The following is a 14379-nucleotide window of genomic DNA, read 5'->3' as shown; positions in this document are numbered from 1 at the left end:
AACAAATCCAGTTGGAAATCAGATGGTTTTCATTCCTTAATTTCAACAAAAATTAGAGGAGGACCTAATCAGATTATCAGCTTATGTATTACTAAAACTAAATTTTGATGACATATAACTATGTGATTTGGATGGGTAAGTTGAAAAAAGTTCAAAAACTCATTGTCAGTGATACAACAAAACTTCTACTCCTGTATACTTATTTTGTGGGAACATGGCTTTGGTGGTTTTATCTAGAAAACAAAAATATAGCCCAACCAATATGGCTCAGTGGTTGAGCATTGACCTATGGACCAGGAGGTCATGGTTCGATTCCAGGTAAGGGCACATGCCAGGGTTATTGGCTCAATTCCCAGTAGGGGGCATGCAGGAGGCAGCCAATCAGTGATTCTTATCATTGATGTTTCTATCTCTCCCTCTCCCTTTCTCTCTGAAATCAATAAAAATATATTAAAAAAAAAGAAAAAAATTAAATAAAAATGATCTTCAGCTCTATTTCTTTTTTATTCACTGTTGTATTAGTTTCAGGTGTACAGCATAATGGTTAGACTATCATATACTTTACAGTGTTGTGAAAAAATCAGTTTATTTTATAGCTAAATCCTTACAGATTTTAAAAGGGAAACAAAGGTACTCTATAGAGATGTAACATGTAGTATTTATGAGTGAATTGAGGTTGGAAGAAGGGGTATTCTTTTAATTTAGCAGCAAGCTTATAATTCTGTGCCTTTAAAATTTGACTCATTCAATTTCAGGTTGACGCTTTTGACACTGTAATAAAGTAGTTTCTCAAGTATTTTAGAAGGATGGAAACAAATAAAGGTTTATGTATTTTATTTATTTATTTTTTAGGTTTATGTATATACTTTCTTATAGTGAATTATTATGAGGGGGAAGTTTCTGCCTGATTCAGTGGCTCAAAGAGGAAGAAATTTCTTCTTTCATAGATAGGCCACTGCTTTCCACGAAACATGCCTGTAGGTCAGTTGATTCAAAAATCCTTTAGTGGAATTAAACTTTTATCAACATCTCAAAAATACTTGTCAAAATCTACCCAGAAAAACTATGAATTTTACTATACTAATGATATTTTTAAAAAGTATCTGATTTTTCTACATAAAAAAAAACTTTATATGGGAAATAAGTATGTATTATTTTAATTTTATGTGATTGGTTATTATATTGTCCTTTATTGATTGATGTAACTTTAAGTAAATCTTTATATGTGTGTGTGTATATATGTATGTAGTCTTTGTTTCACACACACACACACACACACACACACACACTGTTCAGTAAATAGTGTACTGTGACATTCTTAACTGTTTTAAATAAGGTCTTAATAGTCATTTCTGTGAAAAAATATGTGGCATTAGGAACATGGTTTATAATAGGATTGTTTCTATGGGAAAATCAGTATTTACTTTTATCATTTTGACAAAAGGACCTTTTCCAGGAAAGTATTCTGCCAAGAATGTGAAGATTGCCTTTACTGCCAAACGGTCACCCACTTCTCTAGTCAGGCAAGTCTACACAATGACGCTTCCATATACCATGTTCATTCCATCTCTTTTGCTCATTCCTGTACTGTTTCTTTCTCCAATTAAATACTGCTTATTATTTAATTCTATTTAAATTACAACATATTACTTGATTAACCTCTTATTTCTGTGTGTGGTTATCGTCAATGAACTTTTAAGCTATTTTTGGAATGGTACCAATTCTATACTACTATCATTCTTTTAACTTACATTTAGTTAGCCAATATTCTTCATTCTCTTTGTAGGATATACTGACTTATAGCCCTGGCAATAAAGCTAGGCTAATAGACCACTTTCTGGTACTTCTGTCCATTTCTGTTCCCATCTTTTGAGTTTTAAGCTTATCAAAAGTCAGTTGTGTGATGCCTGGTTTGTGTATTTTAGGGAGAGGGTCAACAAAGGCTGACGTGCGGTATTAATGTTTTAGATTAAGTATAAGTGAGAATTGTCAAGTGAATGTGGGAGAAAGAAGGAAAATTTGATATAGTTGGTCTGTGGTGCAAGCTGCACATTCGTGACTTAGAGGAGAAATATAATTAAGCGTATTAAAAAAGAAAGTTGTATTTGCTTCTGAACCTGTATTATAATTATAGAAATTGGTTGATTTTGGAGGTGTGTTTTTTTTGTGTGTTTGTGGGATGATAAGCTGTACACTGCTTAGAATAGATAGAACCAGTGAAGTAATTTATATCAGCTCAAACACAGCCCACATATTTGGGACATTCATTGCCCTTTTTAGGCATTAGCATGAAGTAGCTTAGGGATTTAGAGAGGCAAAAAAAGCTCAGTTGATGTTCTATTTCAGAACTGTAAGGAGTAAAGAAGCAACTGTTGTATGTGTCTTGTGCTGTTTCTCAAGCACTGACCCTGAAAAGAGGGATCTGACCCTGAAAGAGGGATCAATAAATCAATATGTATTGAGTGCCTCCCAATGTTCAACACATTACTTAGCCATCAGGGGTACCATTGTGAATAAAATGAACACAGAATAAAACAAAGTTCCTGACTTGCCTAGATTTTTCTCAGTAATTGAATTTATTTCTAGCAATTGAGTTATTTAACTGCAGTTTGTAAGTCAAGCATGCCAAACTCAATGGCTAACACGGGCCAGATAAACAAGGTTTAAGTCTATGTCAGCCGCAAAAAAACAAAAGCTTCAATTTTCATAGAAACATAGGTTTATTTTGATAGAGACATGCTGAATACAAAGGGCTGAAATAAATGAATAATCATTAACATAAAATAATAGAACATTTTAATAAAAATTAATATTTTTTTCGTGAACATTAACTTACCAGACACTGAATAACTGCACAAGTTAATAAGTGTGTAACAAACCTATTTTTCTTGTTCTCCGAAAGCGAAATATTTCCTGTTGCGCACACCAAACAAGTCAGTTCAAGACTAATGACATGGCAATCGGCTGCTAAAATATTCGCTGCTAGTATTAGTGGAGAGAAATGGTGAACCTGTGCATAGGCACGTAAGGGAAATGAATGCAACACGATTATAGTAATCAAGTCATTAGCGAACTTTATAGCTTGTTATTAATAACTAGAGGCCCGGTGCACAAAATTCGTGCACCGGGGTGGTGGGGGGGGATGTCCCTCAGCCCAGCCTGCACACTCTCCAATCTGGGACCCCTAGAGAGATGTCCGACTACCCATTTAGGCCCGATCTTGGTGGGATTGGGCCTAAATGGGTAGTTGGACATCCCTCTCACAATCCAGGACTGCTGGCTCCCAACTGCTTGCCTGCCTGCCTTCCTGATTGCCCCTAACTGCTTCTGCCTACCAGCCTGATCACCCCCTAACCACTCCCCTGCCAGGCTGATTGATGCCTAACTGCTCCCCTGCCAGCCTGATTGCCCCTAACTGCCCTCCCCTGCAGGCCTGGTCACCCCTAACTGCCCTCCCCTGCAGGCCTGATCACCCCTGCCCTCCCCTGCAGGCCTGGTCCCCCCAACTGCTCTCCCCTGCAGGTCTGGGTCCCCCTCAACTGCCCTTCCCTGCAGGCCCGGTCACCCCCAACTTCCCTCCTTTGCCGGCCTGGTCACCCCTAACTGCCCTTGCAGGCCTGGTCTCTCCCAACTGCCCTCCCCTGCTGGCCATCTTGTGTCCACATGGGGGCAGGATCTTTGACCACATGGGGGCAGCCATCTTGTGTGTTGGAGTGATGATCAATCTGCATATTACTCTTTTATTAGATAGGATAGAGGCCTGGTGCATGGGTGGGGGCCAGCTGGTTTGCCCTGAAGTGTGTCCCAGATCAGGGTGGGGGTTCCCTTGGGGCGTAGGGTGGCCTGGGCAAGGGGCCTGTAGTGGTTTGCAGGCCAGCCACGCCCCCCAGCGACCCAAGTGGAGGCCCTGGAATCTGGGATTTATTTATCTTCTATAATTGAAACTTTGTATCCTTGAGAAAAGCCAAGCCTTCTGCTCGCTCTGTGGTGGCAGCCATTTCTGTTGGGATTTATTTATCTTCTATAATTGAAACTTTGTAGCCTGGACTGGAGGCCTGGGCCGGCCAGGGTGTGCGGAAAGCTTGGCTTCCTCCATTGCCGGGGAAACCCAAGCCTCCCTCCTGCTCTCTTTGTGGCCGCAGCCATCTTGGTTGGGTTAATTTGCATACTCGCTCCTGATTGGCTTGTGGGCGTGGCTTGTGGGTGTAGCGGAGTGGTGGTTAATTTGCATATTACTCTTTTATTAAATAGGATTATGTATAACGGTATTTTAAAAATTAAGTTACGAAATTTTCTTACATACTGTTATATTGGCTGGGTTACAAAAATATTCATTGTGGGCCACATGCAGCTCATGGGCCGTGACTTTGACATGCTTGTTGTAAGTGCTATAAAAAGTGAAAACTTTGGTGCTATAAGAATGTATCACCAGAGATCCAGACCTAGTCTGAAGGAATAAAGCAAAGGAGAGGGTCAACAAAGGCTGATGTATGGAATTGATGTTTTAGTTGAATTAAGTATAAGTGAGAATTGTCAATTGAATATGTGAGAAAGAAGGGAAATTTGTGGAGAGTGGGCAGGGGTGAGCAAACCTGTCGGGATAGTTTGTCCAGAGGCACTGATATAAGAAAAGGCATATTCAAGTTTGAGAAATGGAAAGAAAGCCTGAGAGTGTGCAGAACAGAAGGGAAGGAAGAGGGTGGAACAGATGATGATAAGGAGGTAAGCAGTGTTCCAGGTATGTAAGATTTTAGAGAAGGTATTTGTGCTCAGGCCTAAGATCAATGGAGAGTTATTGAAAGGCTTTCAAAGCTTTTATTTCATACTATCACATTTGTATTTTAAAAAGATCACTCTGGTTGCTCTATGGAAAATAGAATGGAGGGGAGACAAGAGTAGACGTGGGAGACCAATTAATAGCAAGGAGATAATCCTGGTGTTAGAGGTGGAGATACAGGCATGCAAAATATATGGTCAGAGAGGTACACATTATAGTTTGACTTTTGCTTGTATGCTTAAATTATAACTTTATTGCTTCTTTGCATTCCTCAGTAATCTATGAGTAATTTTTGCACCCATACTATCAGGTATATAAGCTTCAGGATCCTACTATAAATTTTATATTTTCAGGGTAGGGTTGAATACTTCACTTATCCTTTTGAACATATGGGAAATATGCTCTTATTTTTAAATTAGAGGCCCGATGCACAAAATTCGTGCAAGAGTAGGCCTTCTTTCCCCTGGCTGCTGGCACTGGCTTCCCTCCCAGCCCAGGCTTTGTCCGGTCTAATTAGCATATTATGCTTTCATTATTATAGATTCACATGTAAGTAATAATAAATGGAAGTGTAGGTAATAGGATTCATTGTGTAATAATTCTTTTGTTTTTATTAGAATAGGAAGCGTGTGGGGAAATATTTTAAACAAAGTGAAAAGAGCTTTGAACTTAGGCATAACTTAAAAGTAATGGATATTAAGAACTTTAATAGAGAGTTACATGTGGATCAATACAAAGAAGTATGATGGTTACATAAATTGATTATTTTTAAAATTTATTACATATTTATCATATACCATAAATTTAGAAAGTACTGTCATCAAAATAGTTTCAGATTTTGTTATTACAAATACTACTAGAAATTGATAGTAGATCTTTTCCTAATTTATAAATGGGAAGCAATGTATTATTGTTGTGTTTATCTTTCTAACCCAGAAAAGTCCCTTTTAGTTGAGATTTACATTAGGGTTTCATGTATTCAGTGGAAACAAGTCAAGAAGAGGGAAACAAATGACCTTGGATAGAGATGCAGAATACTGTGTTCCCTGTTCTCCCCACCTTACTCATATTTGTATATTGAAAGTAAAAATCTATATTTAAAATTATTTTTATATAGTTGCATTGCTCTTTGATTTTCACTAATATTTTATTTTCACTAATTTTAAATGTCATTACCTCCTCTATAGTGATGGATTATAGAATTGAATTAGGTTTAAAATACCTTTGTAAATTTTACTTTGTTTGAAAATGTCACTGTTTTATGTATATTGTACCATGAAATGGAACAGCTCTAACTTGAAAGATTACTTTCTTCTAAATTTGCTAGAAGGATCCTTTTATGGATTAAATGAACTAATGTAATGGCTTATACCAAGTAAATTCTGTTTTCAAAAAATTTTCAGTGTGTATAATTTTGTACAAATATTCATGTTAAAGTTTTTTTGAAAGATGCTATATAGATTGTGATTTTTTTTTTTTTTTTTTGGAAAGAGACTCTAGAGATTCCTAGATTTAAGTTTTTATGTTGAAGCTGAATGTTGTTACCAAGGTTAATACATGGTTCTTATATTCTAAATAACGGTAACCCTCCTCAGATTCCTGAGTTTAGGTTACCCTTAAATGTTACTCTTTTAAATAACAAATAAAAAAAAATGTTACTCTTTCTTTCCATATATATAACAAAATCATAGTTGTATAAATTTTTTAAAAAGTGTATGAGTGTTAATAACTTAAGTTTTTTATTTTAAAACAGCCATCTGTTATATTCCTCAATGCCATTATCTTTTGAATGCTTTCTATCAAAAAATGACAGTGTAATCAAGTCAATTTCTTCACTAGCTTCTTTATTATACATGTGTGGGTAATTAACGTAATGGGTTAGGGTGTACTTTTTATGGCCCCTCCATTGCCTAGCAGCTTCATGAATAAACACCTAAAAGAGTAAATTAATTTTAGTACTAATTTAAGGAAAACAGCATTAAAAACGTTTGTTTAAAACTAACGCTTAATTTGCCCTGGCCAGTTTTGCACAGTGGTTAGAGTCTCAGCCTGTGGACTGAAGGGTCTCAGGTTTGATCCCTGGTTAAGGGCAAGTACCTCAGTTGCAGGTTCTCCAGCCCCGGTAGGGGCACATGCAGGAGGCAACCAACCAGTGTGTCTCTCTCACATCAATGTTTTTCTCTTTCTTTCTCTCTCCCCCTTCTCCCTCCCTTCTACTATTTCTAGAAATCAATGGAAAAAATATCCTTGAGGAAACTGTTACTTAATTCAAGGAAAGGTGTAAACTGTCTTTGGTTTATCTGTTGTCTTTATTATTTGCTTCACTTTTATACTAAATTAGCAGTGTCTCTTGAGGTCTTTTGCTTTTGAGATAGAGTACTACATAATATAATTAGTAATCACCTTTTTCATGGTTAAGTGCAGCCACATTCTTTGAACCATTTTTTTGTTATTTTGAATACTCTAGTTTTTAAGTGCTAGTATATGCAAGCAGAAACGAATCAGGCTCATACCAAAGGTATTTAGTTTAGAACTTGGCCTATATAACTAAAAGAAGAATGTGAAGATTTCAGAAATGGTTGAAAAAGAACCAAGAAATATTTCAAATGTTCTTTTATTTTGTTTTTTTTTTTAATTGAATTTATTGGGGTAGCGTCTATATATATAAATGCCTAATATGCAAAGTGTACCCTCGGGAATTTGACCAACTGGGAGTTTGATCACTTGCTATGACGTGCACTGACCACCAGGGGGTGGCGCGGAATGAAGGGAGGCCCCAGCTGGTGGCCCTCAGCTGGGAAAGGGAGGACCCAGCCTGCAGCTGGCAGCCACTAGGGACCCTACCCATGCACGAATTTCGTGCACTGGGCCTCTAGTTGGTTAATAAAACCATACAAGTTTCAGATATACAACTCAATAAAATATCTGCATTGTATACTCACCACCCTAAGTCAAGTCTCTTTCTATCCCTATTTATCCCCCCCTTTGCCTTCTTCCACCTCCCCCAAACCTCCTTCCCTCTGAGAGCTGTTAGTCTGCTCTTTAAAACGTTCTGAATTTCTAGTGTATTAAGTCTGGGGTAAGAATTTGCGTGATATATCTGTTAGATTCATTTCAGATTTAACTGGAAAAAATATTTTTTTCTATTATAATCTTTAAGCTTTGGCACATAAAATACTTATGTCTTAGTCAAATAAATTTGGTACACATTTTATGAATGAAAGATAGTGTAAAGATATAATAGTAATTAAATGAACAAAACCTCAGTATAAATTCAGTCTCTGATAATGATGTCTTTTAGTAGTCATTAAAATGAATTTATATTTCTTGATTAAAAAGCATTTACATAATGCTTCTGTGTAATATGTGTTTTTATAAGGTCAAAAGAAATAGACTGGCAACCTTATTTTACAACACGCATTGTAGATGATTTTGGCACACACCTACGAGTATTTAGAAAGGCTCAACAGAAGATAACAGAGAAAGATGATCAAGTAACAGGTAATATCTTTATTCCTGAAAATTATGATTTTAAAATCTGTTTTGTTTTTATCATTCAGTATAGCTTAAATTGTTCTTTTCTTTCTGCAGGTACAGCAGAAGATCTTGTAGATACCTTCTTTGAAGTTGAAGTTGAAATGGAGAAGGACGTTTGCCGTGATCTCGTGTGCACTTCTCCCAAAGATGAAGAAGGTTTTGTTTTCAGTTTCACACTTTTGAGAACAGTAACTGTTCAAGTTGGTCAGAGATGAATTAGTAAGACCCGTGAACAAATATAGAGGTGAAATTATTCTTTTAGGACAGGTAGCATAGTGAAGATACTGTTATGTATCTTAAGTTACATTATATTCACTTTATTTTATTTTTTAATTCTTAAAAGTAATTTCCAATTTTTTTTTCTTATTATATTATAATTTTTTTCTTATTATATTATAATTTTCTTATTATATTATAATTTTTTTTTCTTATTATATTATAATTTTTAAATTCTTATTATATTCACTTTATTTTATTTTTTAATTCTTAAAAGTAATTTCCAATTTTTTTTTTCTGTTTTGAAGGTTACTTTTAAAAGGTAAAGATGGTAATTCAAGATTACCTCTCTTGTCTTCTTGGAAAATATAACAAGCATTAACATTTTGTAATTGAAATTTACTTTTTTGATCTATAGTAATTTTGTCTTCACCTTGAATTTATTATTTCTAATTCGAGAATATATCTGGTACCCTAAAATATTTTCTAAGGTAATGCTTATAATAATTTTAAATACAATTTTTAGAGTTGAACGAACTTGTCTTATTTTGGGGAGGTTAGATCAGATACGCTTTAGTTGAGGATGTTTTTTCCCCTAGATTTGCAATGACTAAGAGTCTTTCCTACGTGGCACTTTTTTTTATTAATAGTATTAGGCGTATAATAAATTCCTATGAGGTGTCAGTATGTAACAACTACGGAAAAGCATTTCTAGTTGTGGAAATTGTTTTCTTTGATTTTTATAATGCTTAACATTTTTATTTCTTTGCTTTCCTTTCCTCTTTTTTCTTTTCTTTTTGTATATATTGTGCAATTCAGTTTTTAATCGCCATTATATTAGCACTGATAATGAAATAGTTAAATGTAAGAAATAGATATAATGATGTGCAGAACTTTTATGTAAACCGAGCCCTCAAATCTGTAAATTAGAAGAGCATACTCTTTTTTCTGCCAAAATAGGGGAAGTTCTTTTTGGAAAAAATAATTACAGGTAATTTTTAAATGTGCAAATAATTTTTAAGTATGCAAACATAATTAGTGTGGTAGAGTACAAGATACATGGTACAACAAAAGTTGTTTGGGGAGCACTTTTGTAGTTGAAGTTTTTCAGTGATTCAGAGAGCGGGATGTAACTGAGCAGACTTAAAAATACCATTTTGATTATTGGGTATTTACTATTTGGAGAAGAATGAAGAAGTTTTTAATGAATACTGATATGTACTAATTACTAAAATAATAAGCCAGCATAATCAGAAAACTGCTTATTTCTACCTTTATGTGTTTTATATCAAGTATTTTCTAATGTTATTATAGCTACCTTTTTTTTCTAGGATTCCTAAGGGATCTGTGTGAGGTCTTATTATACTTATTGCTACCTCCTGGAGATTTCCAGAACAAGACCATGCGATACTTTGTCAGGGTAAGCTTAAACTCATACCAAATAAATGTCTGTAAAGAAACTTGGAGTAATCGTTTCCAAAAGTTTTGGTCTCAGGTCCCTCTGACACTCATCAAAATTATTGAAGACCTCAAAGAGCTTTGTTTTTATGTGGGTTTTATGTATCAATATTTACTGTATTATAAATTAAAACTAAGAAATTTAGAAACAGAAGAATATACAAACCCACATTCCATTAGTATAGTGAATAATAGAATAGACATTTATGTACCAACTACTCAGAGTCAACCAGTGTTAATATTTTACTATAGTTAATCTGTTCCTCCCTTGAAGATAATCACTATTCTGAAATTGGTGTGTATCTTTTCCTTTTCTTCTTTGTTATTATTCTTTAGATATAGATATAGGAATCCATAAATACTTATACTGCAATGTTTTGCCATTTAAAAATTAACAGAAATAATACTAGAGCTATCTTTTTGCTTTTCTCCATTGAACTGTAGGTGTCATTGTGGACATGTATCCATGTAGATCTAGGTAGATGCATGTCAATTTATTTATTTATTTTAACTGTGGTAAATTAGCTCATCTGTTTATAAGCTTATGTTGGTTATCAAGTTTTAGTTTTACGTGTATTGTACTTTTCTTAAGTAACAGGTTGTGTTAGGGGATTTATATTATGCTATTGATTTGAACAGTGTATTAGATTAAATTTGTGTTTTTTATAATTTTGTTCAGGAAATCCTTGCACAAGGAATTCTTCTTCCATTAATAAATCAACTCAGTGATCCTGATTATATTAATCAATATATCATATGGATGGTATGTACTTTCTAAATTACAACTCTTTAGAACAGTTTTTTTAAATGTAGAAATAGTACTTGGAGATTAGGATGATTAAGCAACAATTTATTAAATAAAGATGTATCTAGAGATAATCTTTATATTTTCAACTAGTGGCCTGGTGCATGAAATTGTGCAGGGGGGGGGTGTCCTTCTCCAATCTGGGACCCCTTGGGGGATGTCTGACTGCTGGTTTAGTTACAGGATCGGACCTAAACTGACAGTCGGACATCCCTTTCTCAAGCCGGGACCACTGGCTCCCAACCGCTAACCTGCCTGCCTGCCTGCCTGATTACCCCTAACCACTTCTGCCTGCCAGCCTGATTGCCGCCTAACCGCTTCCCTGCCAGCCTGATTGTCACTTAACTGCTCCCTGCCAGCCCAATCGCCCCCAACTGCCCTCCCCTGCCAGCCTGATCACCCACAACTGCCCTCTCCTGCCGGCCTGATCGCCCACACTATCCTCCCCTGCTGGCCTGATCGCCCACAACTGCCCTCCCCTGCCGTGACCCGTCTCTTCCTCCGGGACCAGCCTCCATGCTGCGTGAACCGTGGGACCCCCAGGCCTCACCACGCAGAGTGGCTGCCGGGCCCCGCCTCCACTGTGCACGCAGCCATCTTTTGGCGACATCATGCGCAAGGGCCAACTAGACTTTTTATTAGTATAGATATTTCTGTTTGCTATGTGTCAGTCAAATTCTCTTTAAGAGACAAGTTTGGTGTTATTATTACTTATTTAAATTTAAAAAGGGATATTTTACTGCCCATGTGTATAGATCAGGGGTGGGCAAACTTTTTGACTCGAGGGCCACAATGGGTTCTTAAACTGGACCGGAGGGCCGGAACAAAAGCATGGATGGAGTGTTTGTGTGAACTAATATAAATTCAAAGTAAAGGAGTGGAGGGGAGAGCAAGAGAACCGGATAGAACAGCCGGATCCGGCCCGCGGGCCGTAGTTTGCCCACGGCTGGTATAGATAGATGACCAGTATTTTTAAAAATTAGACCCTTTCATGGAAGTCACAGAACCTGATTATTCTTTTCTTTTGTTAACTTTTATAGATCCCTACTAGGCTCTCTACCAAGAGGTTTAAAAATATGCATATTCACATCATTAAAAATTTTTTAAATGTATATCTCTTGGTTCAGAATTCTTCTGAAATTTATTCTAAAACTAGAGGCCCGGTGCACGAAATTCATGCATGGGAGGGGGTCTCTCAACCTGGCCTGCACCCTCCCCAATCTTGGACCCCTTGGGGGATGTCCAACTGCCTCTCACAATCTGGGACCGCTGACTCCTAATCACTCGCCTGCCTGCCTGCCTGATCGCACCTAACCACCTTTGTCTGCCTGCCTGCTCACCCCTAACAGCTCCCCTGCTGGCCTGATCACTCCTAACTGCTCCCCTGCTGGCCTGATTGCCCCTAACTGCCTCTGCCTCGCCCCGCACCCGGGACCCAGGATTCCCTCCTCCAGCCAGTCACAGGCACCTGGGACCCAGGCTTCCCTCCCTCTGGCCAGCTGCAGGCACCCAGGACCCGGGCCAGCTTCGCCTGGGCCGGCCGCAGCTGCAGGGGACTATGGGCAGGCAGCTTTGCCCAGGCCGCAGCCGCAGGCACCTGGGACCGCGGGGTGGGCGGCTTGTCTCTCTCCCGGGCCACAGGTACAGGTGCAGCTGCTGGCACCCAGGACCCCGTGGTGGGCGGCTTGTCCCTCTCCCAGGCCGCAGCCTGGCTGGTCCCCATTCCTATCTCGCGAGCTCATTTATCTCTGGCTGGTCCCCATTCCTCTCTCCCCAGTGTTGAGTGTCTGAGCCATTACAGTGTGATGGTGTGATGACCATTTGCATATTAGCTTTTTATTATATAGGATGATGATAAGCAGATTTGCAACAACATTTAAGGCCACTAATGGAAACATTGCATATAATAATAAAAAACTGAAAGCAATTTAAGTGTCTCACATAGAGGATTAGTTTAATTATGCATATTAATACAATAGAATACTATGCAGCCATTAAAAATGATGATGGTATATCCTAAGTCTGTTACCTTTTCATAGCTCCCTTTATTGCTTTACTTGGTTTAAATTTAATTGGCAGTCATAATGATTAGTTCCTTCACAACATCTTCACTTACCATTTCTCTCTCTTTCACTGTACTTGCTTGGTGAAATAACACTCTTGTTAAATTCAACTTAACCATCCATCTACTCTATTTCTATTCTTAAACAGCAAGTGACTGGAGAAAAAGACAAAATAATAGTATTCATATAATCATAGTGATTCTGTTAAATTTAGGTCAGAGAATCCCATTCTTCTGTTTAAAATCCTCTAGTAACTTTCATTCCACATAGAATGAAAGTCAAAACATTTACTGTAATCTACTGGTTTGCTCTCCATCACCACTGATCTTATTGTGTACTCTTCTACCTTTCTTTGATATAGCTCAACCGTCATGGCTTCCTTGTTATCTTCAAACATTCTGAGCACGCTTTTCTACTTTCTAGCCTACTGTATTTTTTATTTACGTTGTGTAGTTTGTGAACAATGAGAATTTAAGTACTCTGAGTATAGAGATTTTCATTTTGTTTTGTTATAAGCATTAGGAATATGGCAAGTTGTGCCTGTCACATGGTAGTCACTCAAGATTCTGTTTTCCCTTAATAAGTGAGTCCCCCTCCCATCTGTTTTTTAAACTTTATTTTTTAGATCCGTGAGTCTAATTGCAACTATGAGGCCTTTATGAACATTATTAAATTGAGTGACAATATTGGAGAGCTAGAAGCAGTCAGAGATAAGGCAATAGAAGAATTACAGTATCTTCGATCTCTAGATACAGCTGGTGATGGTAGGTAATTTAAGTGAAAGAATATTTTACTTCTTTATTGATTACTATATCTTCAAACAAAACTGGAATTTACCTAAATGTCATTTTATGCTATTGGTTGTTTTTGCCTTAACTAAATTGAAATCTAGCTTATTGTGTTATAACATGTATTAAGAATATAGTATTATAGCTGTGGCCATTTGCTCAGTGGTTAGAGCAGGGGTGGGCAAACTTTTTGACTCGAGGGCCACAATGGGTTCTTAAACTGGACTGGAGGGCTGGAACAAAAGCATGGATGGAGTGTTTGTGTGAACTAATATAAATTCAAAGTAAAGGAGTGGAGGGGAGAGCAAGAGAACCGGATAGAACAGCCGGATCCGGCCCGCGGGCCGTAGTTTGCCCAAGGCTGGGTTAGAGTGTCAACCCGCTGGCCCAAGAGTCACAGGAAAGGGCACATATCTCAGTTGCAGGTTCCCCAGCGCTGGTAGGAGCGTTGTGGGCGGCAACCAATCGATGTGTCTCTCTCACTTTTCTCCTCCCTCCCATCTTTCTAGAAATCAATGGAAAAATCCTCTGGTAGGATTAAAAAACACACAAAAACAAACAAAAACCAAAGAATAAGGTATTATAATTTTGAATGTGAGACTATTATTGCAGTTATCTGTAAAGTAAAGAGAATTGGTACGGTTTAATATTAACTAAATAATTTCAGTACATAATTTTAGGTTATTTCATTATTAAATATAATAATTGCTCTATGCATTGGCTTTTATATTAAAC

General features: G+C 37.3%; 1 protein-coding gene across 5 annotated transcripts in view; it reads left to right on the top strand.

The window, feature by feature from the left end:
• The window catches only part of SNX13 (sorting nexin 13), a 104355-nt gene that overhangs the window by 37878 nt on the left and 52098 nt on the right, over positions 1 to 14379 (top strand). For all 5 annotated transcript variants that reach the window (XM_080664393.1, XM_080664391.1, XM_080664392.1 and 2 more), the window contains 5 exons: positions 8157 to 8278; positions 8369 to 8470; positions 9862 to 9950; positions 10668 to 10751; positions 13482 to 13620. In XM_080664393.1, coding sequence (XP_080520519.1) covers positions 8157 to 8278; positions 8369 to 8470; positions 9862 to 9950; positions 10668 to 10751; positions 13482 to 13620 — 536 coding nt within the window. The remainder of the gene's footprint in view (positions 1 to 8156; positions 8279 to 8368; positions 8471 to 9861; positions 9951 to 10667; positions 10752 to 13481; positions 13621 to 14379) is intronic.

The sequence above is a fragment of the Plecotus auritus genome (assembly GCF_963455305.1).
Source record: "Plecotus auritus genome assembly, chromosome: 4".
NCBI lineage: Eukaryota > Metazoa > Chordata > Mammalia > Chiroptera > Vespertilionidae > Plecotus > Plecotus auritus.
The sequence above is the reverse complement of the archived record's forward strand: the minus strand, read 5'-3'. Positions and strand labels throughout refer to the sequence as shown.